We start from the raw sequence: 14,638 nt of genomic DNA on the forward strand, positions 1-14,638 counted from the left end.
GCCATCAACTATAGGATAAATAGAATACAAAAGCAAATTCCAGTACTAATAATGACCCCATTTAAATTGAAGGATTCAATATAAAATTATATTCATTGAAGTTAAAACCAGTATTCCTGCTTCAAGTCTGGTGAAACTGACCTGCTAGATATTTAAAATGAAAACCTGGAGACCAAAGTTAAGGAAGTAAAATGGTCAGGGAAAAAGAAGTTGATAAGGCCCAATAAGGTCAATCAGGATCAAGGGAAGAGTGGAACCACTCTAAGAACCCTACAACTTCAGAGAGTCACCTGACTTCCCCATAACAGGTTTTAAAAGGACCCCAGAAAACAGGAATCCAATCAGAGTACATTCTACAAAGAGGAGGTTTACTGGACAGAGAAGTATTTCTGAAACATCCCAAAGAAGCCACATTTATTCAGCAAAATCCTGACTAATCCTGGCAAATGGCACAACTGACAGAGGAAAATCTGAAAGAGTCAAGAGATTTCCCACAAATTTTCAAGAGTGATCTCTGAAGAATCTCAGCTGACTCTAACAGAGGATAGGAAAAAGATCAAATTTGACCAACTCAGTCTTACACATCGGGCAGGAGATTATCATCAAAACAAAGTCATACATGGACATTTAAAGAAGACAATAGTTCTTTTATTGTTACTTGAGATGTACAATTATGCCAGTCCTTCCAAAAGTAAGTGAAACTGAAAGGTCAGGAAGGAAAGGTTTTGATATGGGAGTACATGATAAATATCACAAAAAGTTTGCTCAGAGTCACAAGTCTGATCCGAGTCAACTTGAGACATACACACATTTCTGACCTCTTTAACAAGTGGACTTGACCTCTGTATGTTTTCTGATTTGTTTGCTGATATGGTTATTATGAAATTCTGCTCAGAACCCTCACCTGGAGTTCCCAATTCATCACTTCCTGTCTGGCAACTTAGATTTAGTGCAGACATGTAAAGAAGACAAACTTCAACTGAGGTGGAAAAGATGATACCACGTGCCCCTAATCACCAAGATTGCTAAAATGAAGAAACTCATAACTATGGGTCATTTCCACTTCAAAATATTAATAAATCTAGGCTGCCTGGCATTAAAAATGGCACAAGAACAAAAGTGAAAATAAGACCAAAGGTATCAAAAGTCAAAGCAAGGATGAGTGAAAAGTAGAAAGGTTGGTAGTCCATTTTCAGAATACAGTATTCAGCCTTAATTGGGATGTAAAATCCAATCCTGGGCATTTAGAACTTTTCCACCTGTATCCACTCATGGACATCTAAAAGGTAGCTCTTCCCTTGGTCCTCCCCAATTTCAAAATTAGTCAATCACATAAATTGGAAAGTCAAGCTCCTCCTATCAGAGCAAAGTCAGGGCTGTACTGGGATAAAAACAGGTGGACTGTCTGCCCATAAGTGCAAAGGTTGGCATGAGAATTTGCACACTGTCCTGCAGAAACAAAGTTTGCCTTGCCCACCAACTTCTAGTCATGTGTTTGATACCTTGTGACACCCCAGCATTCCTAACATGATCTGGGAAAGAGTATGACATTTTAAAAATCTTTTTTATTTTTACAGACTGTATTATGATTTATTGTACACAAATGGGGTACGACTTTTCATTTCTGTGGTTGTACACAATGTAGTTTCACACCATTCATGAAATCATACATATACATAGGGTAATACTGTCTGTTTTATTCTACTGTCTTTCTGTCCTCCACTCCCTCCCACCCCATTTTCCTCTACACCATCCAAAGTTCCTTCATTCTTTTCTTCTCCCCACCAACACCCCTTTTTAAATATTGTCATGCACTTTTCAGAGGAAACATTTGGCCTTTGGTTTTTGTGACTTGGTCTATTTCACTTAGCATGATATTTTCCAACTTCATCCATTTACCAGCAAATTCCATAATTTTATTCTTCTTTATGACTGAGTGATATTTCATTGTGTATATATATTACAGTTTCTTTATCCATTCGTCAATGGAAGGGCATCTAGGTTGGTTTCACAATCTAGCTATTGTGAATTCAGCTGCTACAATGATTGATGTGGCTGCATCACTGTAGTATGCTGATTTTGAGTCATTTGGGTATAAACCGAGGAGTGGGATAACTGGGTCAAATGGTGGGTCCATTCCAAGTTTTCTCAGGAATCTCCATACTGCTTTCCAGTGTGGCTGCACCAATTTACAACTCCACCAGCAATGTATGAGTGTGCCTTTTCCCCCACATCTATGTCAACACTTATTGCTTGTGTTCTTGATAATACCATTCTCATTGTAGTTAGATGAAACCTTAGAGTGTTTTTAATTTGCATTTCTCAAATTACTAGGGATGAGGAGCACTTTTTCATATATTTGATGATCACCTATATATCTTCTTCTGTGAAGTGTCTGCCCATATCCTTAGCCCATTTATTGATTGGGTATTTTTGTATTTTGGGTGTAAAGTTTTTTAAGTTCTTTAGAAACTTTGGAGATGAGTGCTCTGTCTGAAGTGTGTGTGGAAAAGATTTTTCTCCCACTCTGTAGGCTCTCTTTTCACATTATTGATTGTTTCCTGTACTGAGAAAAAGCTTTTTAGTTTGAATCTATCCCATTTATTGATTCTTGCTTTTATTTCTTGTGCTATGGGGGTCTTGTAAAGGAAATCTGGTCCTAAGCCAACGTAATGGAGATTAAGGCCTACTTTTTCTTCCATTTGGTAAAGGGTCTTGGGCCTAATTCCTAGATCCTGATCCATTTTCAGTTGAGTTTTGTATAGGGTGAGAGAGAGGGGTTTAATTTCATTTTACTGCATATGGATTTCCAGTTTTGCCAGAACCATTTGTTGAAGAGTTATTTTTTCTCTTTAGTTTTCTCTATGGTAAAAGATTGTCCAGGCCACACAAGATCCAGATGTCAATAATTACACTCTCCTTCCTCACAGAGAGTGACAGTTTCTCCACATTCTGATACTGTAACAGCCTGTGGAGTTGAGGAGTGATTGAACTGCTAGAGGAATAGGCAATATTGTAGGCTCAGCACTTCTTAGAATCTGCTCTAATATTTAAGCTGGGAACAGCATTTTGCAGCTGTGGTTCCAGCTACTCAAAAGGCTGAGGCAGGAGGATCACTTGAGCTCAGCAGTTCAAGACCAGTCTCTGTAACAATGGTATCTCAAAGACCAAAAGCAATATTTGAGTATATACTGGTGCATAGTATTTTTAACTTACGATGAAGGAGGCAAAAGGGGGCATCTCTTGTATAACATTGTTCATCTGGTTACAGGAGACAGAAGAGTTGGAGAAATAGCAGCCTCATTAGTCCTGGGGATCAGTGACCTTGGAAGTCATCCACAGTATTCCCAGAAATGCAGCTGGAATTTCACATCCTACACCAGAAGGAAGATAATAAATTGGGTTGACATCCAGAGGTTGCCCATTTCTGTCTCCTCTGAAAGGCATTCACATGGACCTTGTGGGGTTCATTGAATACAGCAGTCTGACTACTTTAGTTAGGGTTACATTGCATTGGGCACAACATAGCTACTTGCCATCCAGCTGCATTGTTGAGCTGGAAGGATGTAGGAGTGGGGTTGGCATTGTAGTCCTGGTTGTTGTAGCATTTGTTGTGACTCCTGCATGCCATTTCAAAATGGTAGTCATTGTTTGAGTAGCATGACTTATCATTGGTTATGTGCTGGAAGCTCAGGACATACAGCCTGGCTTTCAGGGTTCAAATCCTGACTTTCTCCTTAAATTTCCTCTGGAATTCACTTGCTTAATTTATCTAGGTCTTTGTTTCCTCCGCTGAAATTGGGGATCGTAACACTACGATCTTCACAGCATTACTGTGGTAATAAAGAGTTAATATATACATATAATCAGCATACATACAGATAGTAGCGGTTACTCTTATTTTTACATTGGGGCATGATTTGTAAATTTGCATACCTCCCTTGGGCAGGGACCATGCTAATCTCCTCTGCACCCTGCCAATATCAGGATAATGCTGCCAAAATGAACACCATTGTTAGTTCTTATCTACATCATAACCCCAAAACAGATACTGTCTGCATTTTACATTTCAGGTTGAAAGATTAGGCCACAAGTTCAAGGCCACTAGACCAATAGAAGGAGAACTGGGATGTGGTTTAGATAATCTGTTTCCAAGACATCTGGGCTCCCTCCTGTACTCTGACTCCTGATTACTTGCTGCTGTTTTGTATACCTTCGCTATGGGCTTGTCAATCAGATTAAAATAAAATTATAATGACAAATATTAAAATGCAAAAGTGTAGTTGAAAAGAAATACATGGAGAATGAAAAGTACAGTTATGATTAGAAAATCTCCTGGAGTTAAAATGGAAGGAATTTCATTATCCTTATTGATGGTTCTCCTATAAAAATATAAATGAATCATAACACTAATTCTTTCAGGCACATAAAGAGAACTGTACATAAACAAGTGGTTTCTCTTGCTATTACTAAACAAAACATTTCTTCAAAATGCATTTTTCCAGCATTGTAAACCTTTGGAAATTGAAAGATGTCTGCTTTAGTCATGAACAGTAACAAAACAGCCCATCTTTGATCAAAAAATCTTCTTTTGGGTGGTGGTAAATAGGTATAGGGTTATGAGAGCCTTATAATAAGCATATTAATCCACTGATAGGGATTAACTGGGGGATTACTGTGGGTAGGTAGGGTGTGGCTGGAAGAGGTGGGTCACTAAGAGCCTGCCTTTAGAGACTTTATTATTTCTGCTGAGGAGTTCTCTCATCTGCTTCATGGTGGGCATGTGCTGAGCCACTTTCCTCCCCCACACTCTTCTGCCATGATCTCCTGCCTCACTTTAGGCATTTCTGCTCTAAAGCTATTGGCATTGCCTAATGCATGAGTGTAAGCTATAAAAATAGTTAAATTTCTTAAATACATTGTGTTCTGTTTTTTTAATAGTTCTATGGAGAATGTCATAGTGTTTTGGTAGAGATTACATTGAATGTGTATATGGCTTCTTGACTGTATTAAATCTGCTTATCCAAGAACATGGGGAGGTCTTTCCATCTTCTGAGGTCCTCTTTAATTTTTTTCTTCAGCATTCTATTGTTTTCATACTAAAAAACTTTCAACTCCATCTTTGGCTCAATACCAAATATATTTTAAGGCTATTGTGAAGTGGGTCATTTTTCAGATTTCTTTCTCAGTCGAATCAGTGTTGAAGAATAGAAAATTTGTTGATTTTTGAGTCTTGATCTTGTATCCTGCTACTTTGCTAAATTCATTAATCAGCTACAGAAGACCTCTGGTGGAAGTTTTGGGAGGCTTCTAAATAAAGGTCAGTGTGATCAGCAAACAGTGATTATGTGACTGCTTTTCCAATTGGTGTCCCCGTGATTTCCTTCTCATGCCTGATTACCCTGGCTATACCTTATTTTAACCATCTCTCCAATAACTTTGGATAATTATTAACCAGTTTTTACTTCTGTGAAACTCACTTCTGCAGTTTCCAATCCTGCCCAACCCATCCATATGAAATTTTACATCATAAATACTAGATTAAAAGTTCTTGAGTTTTCATTTGATTTTAAGTTTTCCTTTCTCTCAGAAAAAAAACTAATACTTTCTTCTATTGTATCAGTATTAACTACTAAGATATTGATTACAATTGTTTTGGAATATTACATTTCAATAGTGGACCACAACTGAGTCTACTTAAAATAATTATGTTTATTTTATGTTGGCAGTTCATGGACTTTCATTTTGTCCCAGGTCTTATGAATGTTCATGAAATTTTGTATAAATTACTTAGGAAACAAATGAACATTGGAACCTCTTTAATTTTCCATTCATGAGAGTGAGGAATGACTTCTCAGGGTCCCAGCAGAGTGGAGTCCAGCTCAGACTGTGCCTCAGCTTCAAGTGTGTTACCTCTGCCTGCTATCACCTCAACCACAGCCTCCAGCTCTCGGTTTTTCTATTTTGTTTCAAGTGCACTTTCATGTGATGCACAGCTTGAATCCTGAAATCTTCACTATGAAACTCACAGTCTACATGAACAATAATGTCAGCAATTCAGGTGGTCAACATCAGGATAGACTGGGGAAGAGGGCACCCTTCAGACATTAGAGAACCACAGGGGACAATAGGAATTTCTCACTCCATAATCAAGGCATCACAATATGTGGAATGGATATGGGCTAATTTGAACTTTGAATCACAGTAGAAATTAGGTTGTCTACATGATTGGGACACACATGTTTTTGTCAAGGGAAATCATAGGAAATTTTGAGCACCACTCTCCCCAGATGGCCATTATCAAGGACAGAATCCAATCAAGGGGCAAGTGAAATATTCCACTGGGACTCCATAGTCCTGTGCTCCCTACTGGAATCTTGTCACCTTACTAGAGACACTAAAATTACAGACTTATAGAGAGATGAGCTCACAGCACTCTTTTCTTAAAACTGTGAAGATATTCTCAGGTGCACCAAGTACCCCTCATCCATCCAGGTAAGTACCTCTTTGACTTAGATGCAGTGGGTGAAGACATGGGGCATGGAGGAGGAGGTTTGAAAGTGGGAAGTTTGGATCTGTCAATGAGGTTTTTGGTAGCTTTAGAAGAGACATTCATCGCTAACCACTATACTACAGCAGGAAACTGTGCTGTGTAAAATGCAATGAAGGAAATCTTCCTAGAATATATAGACCTTTAATTTCGAGGCATAAAATGTTAGTCACTGTTTTCCATAGGAGATGCAAATTATGTCAGGTTTCTATTTAATTTTAATCAGAAAGTTATAACACAACTTACATTACATATGCTGTCTATGCTATCTCCTGTTTTGTACATGATTTACTTCTATAAAAATGAAAGAAGGGATAAATTTCTCCATTAACATTTTATTAAAAATACTCAAATTTGATTCTCTCATCTTCCTGAACACATAGAACTATTACTTATTTGTGTCTTCTATAGTATGATGTTGGGAGAAATCCTAGTTCTTGGCTGACAGCAGTGAATGCCTCAAGTGTTAAGGAAAACTTACAGGGAGGAGCGTTCCACTTTGGCTACCTAGGAAACTATACAACAGCCCCAAATTGACTCAGTGTTACCAAGGGAATCCTTATAGGAACCTGGTGGTCTGATCGCCCATGGTACATTGTGAGTTGGAAAGAAACCTATAAAATGTATAGCTGTTCCCACAATAAATGAGTTTGCAGGCTTCTCATCAGAAGCCTGCTTCCACCCAACTCCTGGAGTCTGGGTCTTGACTCTGAGCCCTTACCCGATCTATGAGCTAGCCCAGCACAAGAGAAGCTACAATATGAGGAACTAAAATATAATTTATCACATTCAGAATGCAATGTGAGTAACCTCAAATTGCCACAAGCATGTATTGTAGTTTCTCATAAAATCTTTGTATTATATTTAATAACACAAATTAGAAATTAATAGTTTCAGTCCATAGCATGTGCTCTGACCAGTATCAAATTCCAAGTGAGAGGACAGTGGTTCTGATGTTACCTTCACATGAAATATTAAAAAGACAAGTGAAACTGATGGTAGTTTTCTTTTCTGTTGAACAAAATCTAATACCTGGGTAAGAATAATATTTGTGTCCTTCAATCTTGTCCCTTTCCTTATTCATTTAAAAATACTCCTTCCCATTTTCCTAAAAATGAATGTGTGTACCGATCTGCATGCTCAGGTTCATTTTTTCATGCACATGCATTTACCAAAAAAAAAAAAAAAAAAAAAGAAAAGAACCCGTATCCTTTTCTTCTTCCTAAAGCAAATTGCACATAACGTTGGGATTAAAGTAAACACGTGTTGTCCAGGAAAATATTCTGCCAGTAACTCACTACAAAATTTTCTAAAACAAAGTGTGGGGTTTTATCTCATAGGAGAGAACTTAGCTAGTATGTGTGAAGAACTAGTCTTGATTCCCAGCATTGCAGAATTTTTTTTTCTGTTATCAATTTGATATGTGGACCACATGACTCTTCTTCTTGAAGGAGGGAGGAAAACCTGCACTCCAAGAAGCCTATATTTCAAGGTTAGGTTAGATATTTAGCATTTATATAATACCGTACAATGGAGTAAACCTGGATCAATTTTAAGTCTGATTCTGTTTCCCAAAAGGATTCCACATATTTAACTAAAAAAATTCAAAATATGTCCCTGCTAGTATAAGATAAATGGACTTGGCTCACATAGGCCACATTCTGACCTGATAAGAAAGATATTTAAAATCTGTAGCTGTATAAGGGGATTGAAATTTTCCTAACATCCCACCAGTGTTCTCTGAATAGAGATTTCTAACAAATTCTAATATTCTGATAAATTTTTTAGCCCCTCTCAGTTGGTGACAGAGGTGATCAGATATTAAGAGAACAGAATGAAGTCTGCCAAATTACATGAATGAGAATCTGCATTATTTTAATGAGTAGAACAATTCTGGAGAGATCATTCTCTGCAGGGGGGGTGTACCTGTTTGGCATGTATGATTCATCCTATTTCACACACTATATCCCTAATACACACATAAGGAGACTGTCTTCACTTTATAGAAAAATTGCGCCTAGAGCTCAGACTCATGGGTTTCTCAGGGTCACACATGAATTAGGTGGAAGATCATATAGGTACATTCAGGCCATTTGACTTCAGAGTTTGTAATTCTTATCATTTTCTCTATTAATGTATAAACAATATTAATGTGATCATAAATGAACCAGAATGAAGTTAACACAAACACAATGTAAATGTGGATTGTCTAAGCCATTGAGACTGCTGATTTGGGGGCTTTTCTTTTCAAATGCAACCCCCATACTTCTTAAAAATTTTCTTTATTTATTTTTTAATTTTTTACAGACTACATTTTGATTCATTGTACACAATTGGGGTAAATAATTTTGTTTCCATGATGTAGATTCATACCATTTGTGTAATCATACATGTACATAGGGTAATGATGTCTGCCTCATTCTACCATTTTTCATACTCCCCTCCTTATTTCCTTCTACATAATCCAAAGTTCCTCCATTATTCTCTCACTCCCCAGGCACACTTTTACATTGCTGGTGGAGTTGCAAATTTGTGCAGTCACCCTGGAAAGCAGTGTGGAGAAACCTCAGAAAACTTGGAATGGACCCAACCACTTATCCCTCTTCTCAGTTTATATCCAAAGGACTTAAAATCAGCATACTACAGTAATGCAGCTACATCAATGTTTATAGCAGCTCAGTTCACAACAGCTAGATTGTGGAACCATAGTTTTAATTTACCAAAACTTATACTGTGTTTACTATATTACTTGCATGTTCTCAAGAAAACAGAAAGAAAATAAGAACTCACCCTATGAGTAAGACATCACCATGAGAAACTCAAGGTTGTAACATGGAAATATTTTCTATAATATAGAATAATTTTTAATGCACAGGAAAATGTTTTCTAGTTTCAGACAGTAAGCTATGATTGTGAAATGATGAGAAAAGAGAGAGGGATGGATGACTTCCAGAGTATGCAAGGGAATCAGGAGTATGGAAGGGGAAATGGGGCATTTGAGTAGGTCCTCAATCTTTCCTATGGCCACAGTGTTGGCTGAGATGGATAAAATTTAATATTTATGATAATGAATTTTTCTTGCTTTTCTCCTAAGACATGTATCCATGACTCCTTATCCCAAAAGATGAGGAAAAACAAGAAGTTGAATTGTATTATACACATAAGAAACACCTTTTACTCTCAACTTGGAATTGGGATCTTGGCCAACACCATCCTTTTTCTGTTCCATCTCATCAAGTTACTCTTTGACAACAGAATCAAGAACACTGACTTGATCATTGGTCTCCTGTCCCTAATCCACCTACTGATGCTGCTCATCATGGGGTTCATAGCTACAGACATTTTTACATCTCAGCAGGGTCTTTGGGATGACATCACATGTAAATCAGTTTTCTACTTGTACAGGTTGATGAGGGGACTCTCCATTTCAACCACCTGCCTGCTGAGTGTCCTCCAGGCCATCACTCTCAGTCCCAGAAACTCCTGTTTGGCAAAGTTCAAACCTAAATCTCCACATCACACTCTGAGATCTCTTCTTTTCCTCTGGGTCTTCTATATGTCATTTAGTGCTCACTTCTCCATCTCCACAGCTGACAAGTCCAATGTGACTTCACGTGGACTTATATTTCTCAGTGATTCCTGCACCGTCTTACCCATGGGCTACTTCCTCAGCCATTTATTTTCCACACTGGTATATTTTGGGATGTCTTTCTTCTGGGACTTATGGCACTTTCCATTGGGTATATGGTGATTATCTTGATTACCTTGTGCAGGCATAAGAGGCAGTGCCAGCACCTTCACAGCAGCAGTCTGCCTCCAAAAGCCTCCCCAGAACAGAGGGCCACCAGGACCATCCTTCTGCTGATGAATTTCTTCATGCTCATGTACTGTTTGGACTGCATCTGCTTCTCCTTCAGAACTATGCAGAAAAATGGCCCTGTTTGTCATTCTATCTCAATGATGGTGTCCAATGGCTATGCCACAATCAGTCCTTTCATTTTCATTTGTACTGCAAAGCAAGGTAGTAACTTTTTGAAAAGTTTTTGGGGAAGGACAGTAAAAGTATTATTATTTTGTGATGGATAAATTCTCTTAAAGAGTTACATTCAACTTTGTAACTTTTAATCATGGTGTCATGTATATGCTATTTTGTATGTCGTATAATTGTCCTGTATGAATAGATAATATGGGGTTTTAAAACTGATTACTTTGAAACATGTAAATGAGAAATAAAATCCTGGTAACTATCCATCTGCCTCCAAGATAACCTAATGATATTTATGATTTTTGTGTAAAAGGGACCCCTGAGAAGTCAATCTGTTTCATTGTCAAAATAGTCTATATATTTATAGATATGTGAGAGATTGGAGCAGCTATTATTTAATCAATATCCTTAGTAACCTTCATAAAACCTAACAGATTGTAAACATGTATTATCATAAATTGATATCTCATCTGTCAATTGCACTTTAGGATAAAATAGAAGATGGAAGAACAAGGAAGCAGATGCAGATACATGCTCAGCTCTTCTTGATCAGGTTCTTGATCGGTGCTTTGATTGTGTGAGGATGTCAGACTCTCATTATTCCCTCTTACAAATTAGACTCTGCTAGTGATTCTCCAGGTAGTTTCCAGAAGCCTTGGTCTCAGACTAGGGTAGCACTATTGATCTTTCTTCTTTTGGGGTTTCTGCATCTTCAGCTGCACAGCTGCTCATTCTTCCAGTTCTCCAGCTGCAGATGACCATTTCAGACTATCCAGCTTCTGGTCTTCTAAGTGAATCTAATAAACTCCCTTTTATAATCATACTTCCTGTTGATTTTGTGCCTCTAGAGAACCCTGACTAGTACACTCCTAAAAGTTTTTAAATTAGAAAAAGGAACAAATAAAAAATAATGCCAACTACTTTCCTTTTTAACATGGAATATTAGGTTTATTTGAGACCATTTATTTTTTCTGTTTAGATATTCTTGAAAGTACAGTGTATTTTGAGATGTTATACATATATGTATACAACTTATTCTAATTATAATCCCATTCTTTATGTTGGACATGATGTGGAGTTTGACTGCTTGTTTGTTCATATATGAACACAGAAAAGTCATGTATGATTCATTCTACTGTATCTCCTATTCCCAGCCCCCTTCCTTCCCCTTTTTAATCTGATGAACTTCTATTCTTCCCTCCCCCAACCCCATATTGTTTGTTAGCACCCACATTTCAGAGAGAATATTTGGCCTTTGGTTTCTTGGGATTGACTCATTTCACTTAGCATGATATTCTCCAGTTCCATCCATTTACTGCTGACTGCCATAATTTCATTCTTCTTTATGGCTGAGTAACATTACATTATGTATATATACACCACATTTTTAATCCATTCATCTGTTGAATGGCACCTGGGTTGATGCCATAGTTTAGCTAATGTAAGTTGAGTTGATATAAACTTGGATGTGGCTGAATCACTGTAGTATGCCAATTTTAATCCTTTGGATATATACTGAAGAGTGAGATAACTGGATCATCTGGTGTTTCCATTTTATTTTCTGAGGAATCTCCATATTTCTTTCAGAGTAGCTGAACCAATATGAAGCTCCACTAACAATGTATGTGTGAACCTTTTACTCCACTTCCTTGCCAACATTTATTGTTACATGTGTTCTTGATAATGGACATTCTGATTGGAGTAAAATAAAATCTCAGTTTACACTTGGTTTGCATTTCTCTAATTGCTAGAGATGTTGAATATCTTTTCACTTAGTTGTTGACCATTTATATTTTTTCTTCTGTGAAGTGCCTGTACACTTCCTCTGCCCATTTATTGATTGGGTTATTTATTCCTTTAGTGTTAAGATTTGAGATTGTTGTATATCCTTGAAATTAAGGATTTATCTCAGATGTGGGTTTCAAAAATTTTCTCCAGTATCTGTAGGTTCTCTCTTCATGTTATTGTATCCTTTCTGGTGAAGAAATTTTATTTTGACAACACCCCATCTAAAAATTCTTGATTTTATTTCTTGCACTATAGGATTCTTCTACAGGAATCAGATCTTAAATTGATATGATGGAGACTTGGGCCTCCATTTTCTTCCAGCAGGCTTGGAAAAATGATTTAAAATTTCAAATAGATAACAGTGTTCAGAATCAATGAATATATCAAGAGAAAAATTTAGGAACATGTGACAAAACAAAATTCCTTATAAACAACCACCTACTGATATCATAGTTCCTACTCTGCTCTGATAATTTTCTATTCACAATGATGATCTGAATATATAATATGAAGTCAAGTAGTAGGAACAGGCAGTTTGTGGAAATATTATCTCCTTGTAGAATTATTCCTTGTAGATGTTGTAATAATCAGAATACACATAGCAATGTGTCAATTAACTACTCTGTCTAAATATTTGACATGAAAGAATACTACATATCATGAGTAGAACAAAATGAGAAAGGGAGGGAAAAAGAAGGAAACACAAAAATCCAGCTGAGATAACAGAATGAAAAATACAAAGACAACCTTGACAAAATATGATGCCCAGATCAGAAGTGGACCTGAAACAATGTGCATCATTTCTAATGATGTCATGCCATTAGAAAAGCAATTTTAAACCACGATAAGATCCCACTAAATGATCACTGGATTGTTGCCTTTCTGATGATTTGTTGGCCATGGTAATAAACATTTAATGTTATTAAGGCACACAAAAGATAACAGCATCAAATGCTGGTAAGTATGCAGAGGACAGCAATCATCATTGATTTATGGGATGCCAAATGACACAGGCTTTTGTGAAAACAGCATTGTAATTTCTTACCCTCAAGAGTGAGTCACCTACATGATTGAGATATCAAACCTAGATGTTTTGCCCAAATTGTGTTTGCAAGGGTTTATAGCATCTTCATGATCACTGTAAATTGGAAAAATATAAGTGGGAAGGAATAAAACTATACTTCAGAAAAGAAATGGATAAGCAAATACTGTGCTCCCATTCCAGGGTAGTCTACTGATGAATTTAACAAAAGAAATAAAACAGAAATGCAATTTACTATATGAAAGAAGCCAAGATGTCATGGCCAGTTGTTACATTTTATTTTTTGGCATCCTGAGAGGAAAACAATGTGGAGCAGAAAATACATAAGTGATAGAACAATTTTGGTAAGTAGGATGAAAAGGAAGTCAGATCACATGCCCTATAGAAACACTGATTTAACAATTTTTGAACCAAACACCTGTATGAGAATACAGAATGCACTTAAGAAATTTCACTACTCCAGATGAACAAACACCAAGAATAATATTACTGAATGGGGCCAAAGGGGCAATTTTACTTTATTCAGTTTAACACCATCCCACAACGCAAGGCAGCACATCTCTGTGACATCAAGTCAGAACCTACTTTCTCCTGTGTGGAGAACAAGGCAGTGGAGTGTGAGGGCTGGTTTCTGTCTCAACTCTCACTGATCACAGAGGATTCCTGGATGAACTGGATAACAGAGGGCAGTTAAGAACAAAGGATGGGGTCCAGTCAAGATGGTGAAATAAAGAATGTCATACTAACTTCATAGAATGAGGTTGGAAGGTTCTCTTTTACTTCATGGAATAATTTGAGGAGGATTGGTGTTAGTTATTTTTGAAGGTTTGGTAGAACTCGACTGAGAATCTGCCTTCTCCTGGACTTTTGTTTGTTGGTAGTCTTTTCATGGCATCTTCTAATGCATTGCTTGAAACTGCTGTGTCTAAATTTTCTATGTCATCTTGATTCAATTTGGGCAGGTCCAATGTCTCTAGAAATCTGTCAGTGTCTTCAAGATTTTCTATTTTATGACAGTGAAAATTGTCATAGTAGTTTCTGATTATCATCTGTATTTCAGTAATGTCACTTGTGATACTTCCTTTTTCATCATAAATTTTAGTAATTTTCATATTCCTCTTCATTAACTTGGATAAGGGTTCATCAATTTTGCATTTTTGTTTCAAAGCACCAACTTTTGCTTCATTGATTTTTTTTTTTTATTTTTTTTTTGGTTTTGTTTCAACTTCATTGATTTGGGCTCTGATTTTAAAGATTTCCTGTCTTTTAATGA

General features: G+C 36.9%; 1 protein-coding gene across 1 annotated transcript; it reads left to right on the top strand.

Moving 5' to 3' along the window:
* The first annotated feature begins 9,674 nt into the window (after nt 1-9,674).
* LOC124971180 (vomeronasal type-1 receptor 90-like) lies at nt 9,675-14,059 on the top strand. The gene is made up of 3 exons (XM_047534966.1): nt 9,675-10,154; nt 10,223-10,489; nt 13,892-14,059. Exons 1-3 carry the CDS (start codon nt 9,675-9,677, stop codon nt 14,057-14,059), a joined length of 915 nt encoding a protein of 304 aa, XP_047390922.1.
* Nucleotides 14,060-14,638: the final 579 nt, after the last annotated feature.

The sequence above is a fragment of the Sciurus carolinensis genome, chromosome 19 (assembly GCF_902686445.1).
Source record: "Sciurus carolinensis chromosome 19, mSciCar1.2, whole genome shotgun sequence".
In the NCBI taxonomy this organism is placed as follows: domain Eukaryota; kingdom Metazoa; phylum Chordata; class Mammalia; order Rodentia; family Sciuridae; genus Sciurus; species Sciurus carolinensis.

Coding starts and splice junctions, on each gene's coding strand:
- LOC124971180 (XM_047534966.1), top strand. CDS start 9,675: ATGAGGAAAAACAAGAAGTTGAATTGTATTATACACATAAGAAACACC. Junction 10,155..10,222: donor CCACAGCTGACAAGTCCAAT/GTGACTTCACGT, acceptor CTACTTCCTCAG/CCATTTATTTTCCACACTGG. Junction 10,490..13,891: donor CTATGCAGAAAAATGGCCCT/GTTTGTCATTCT, acceptor TACTTTATTCAG/TTTAACACCATCCCACAACG.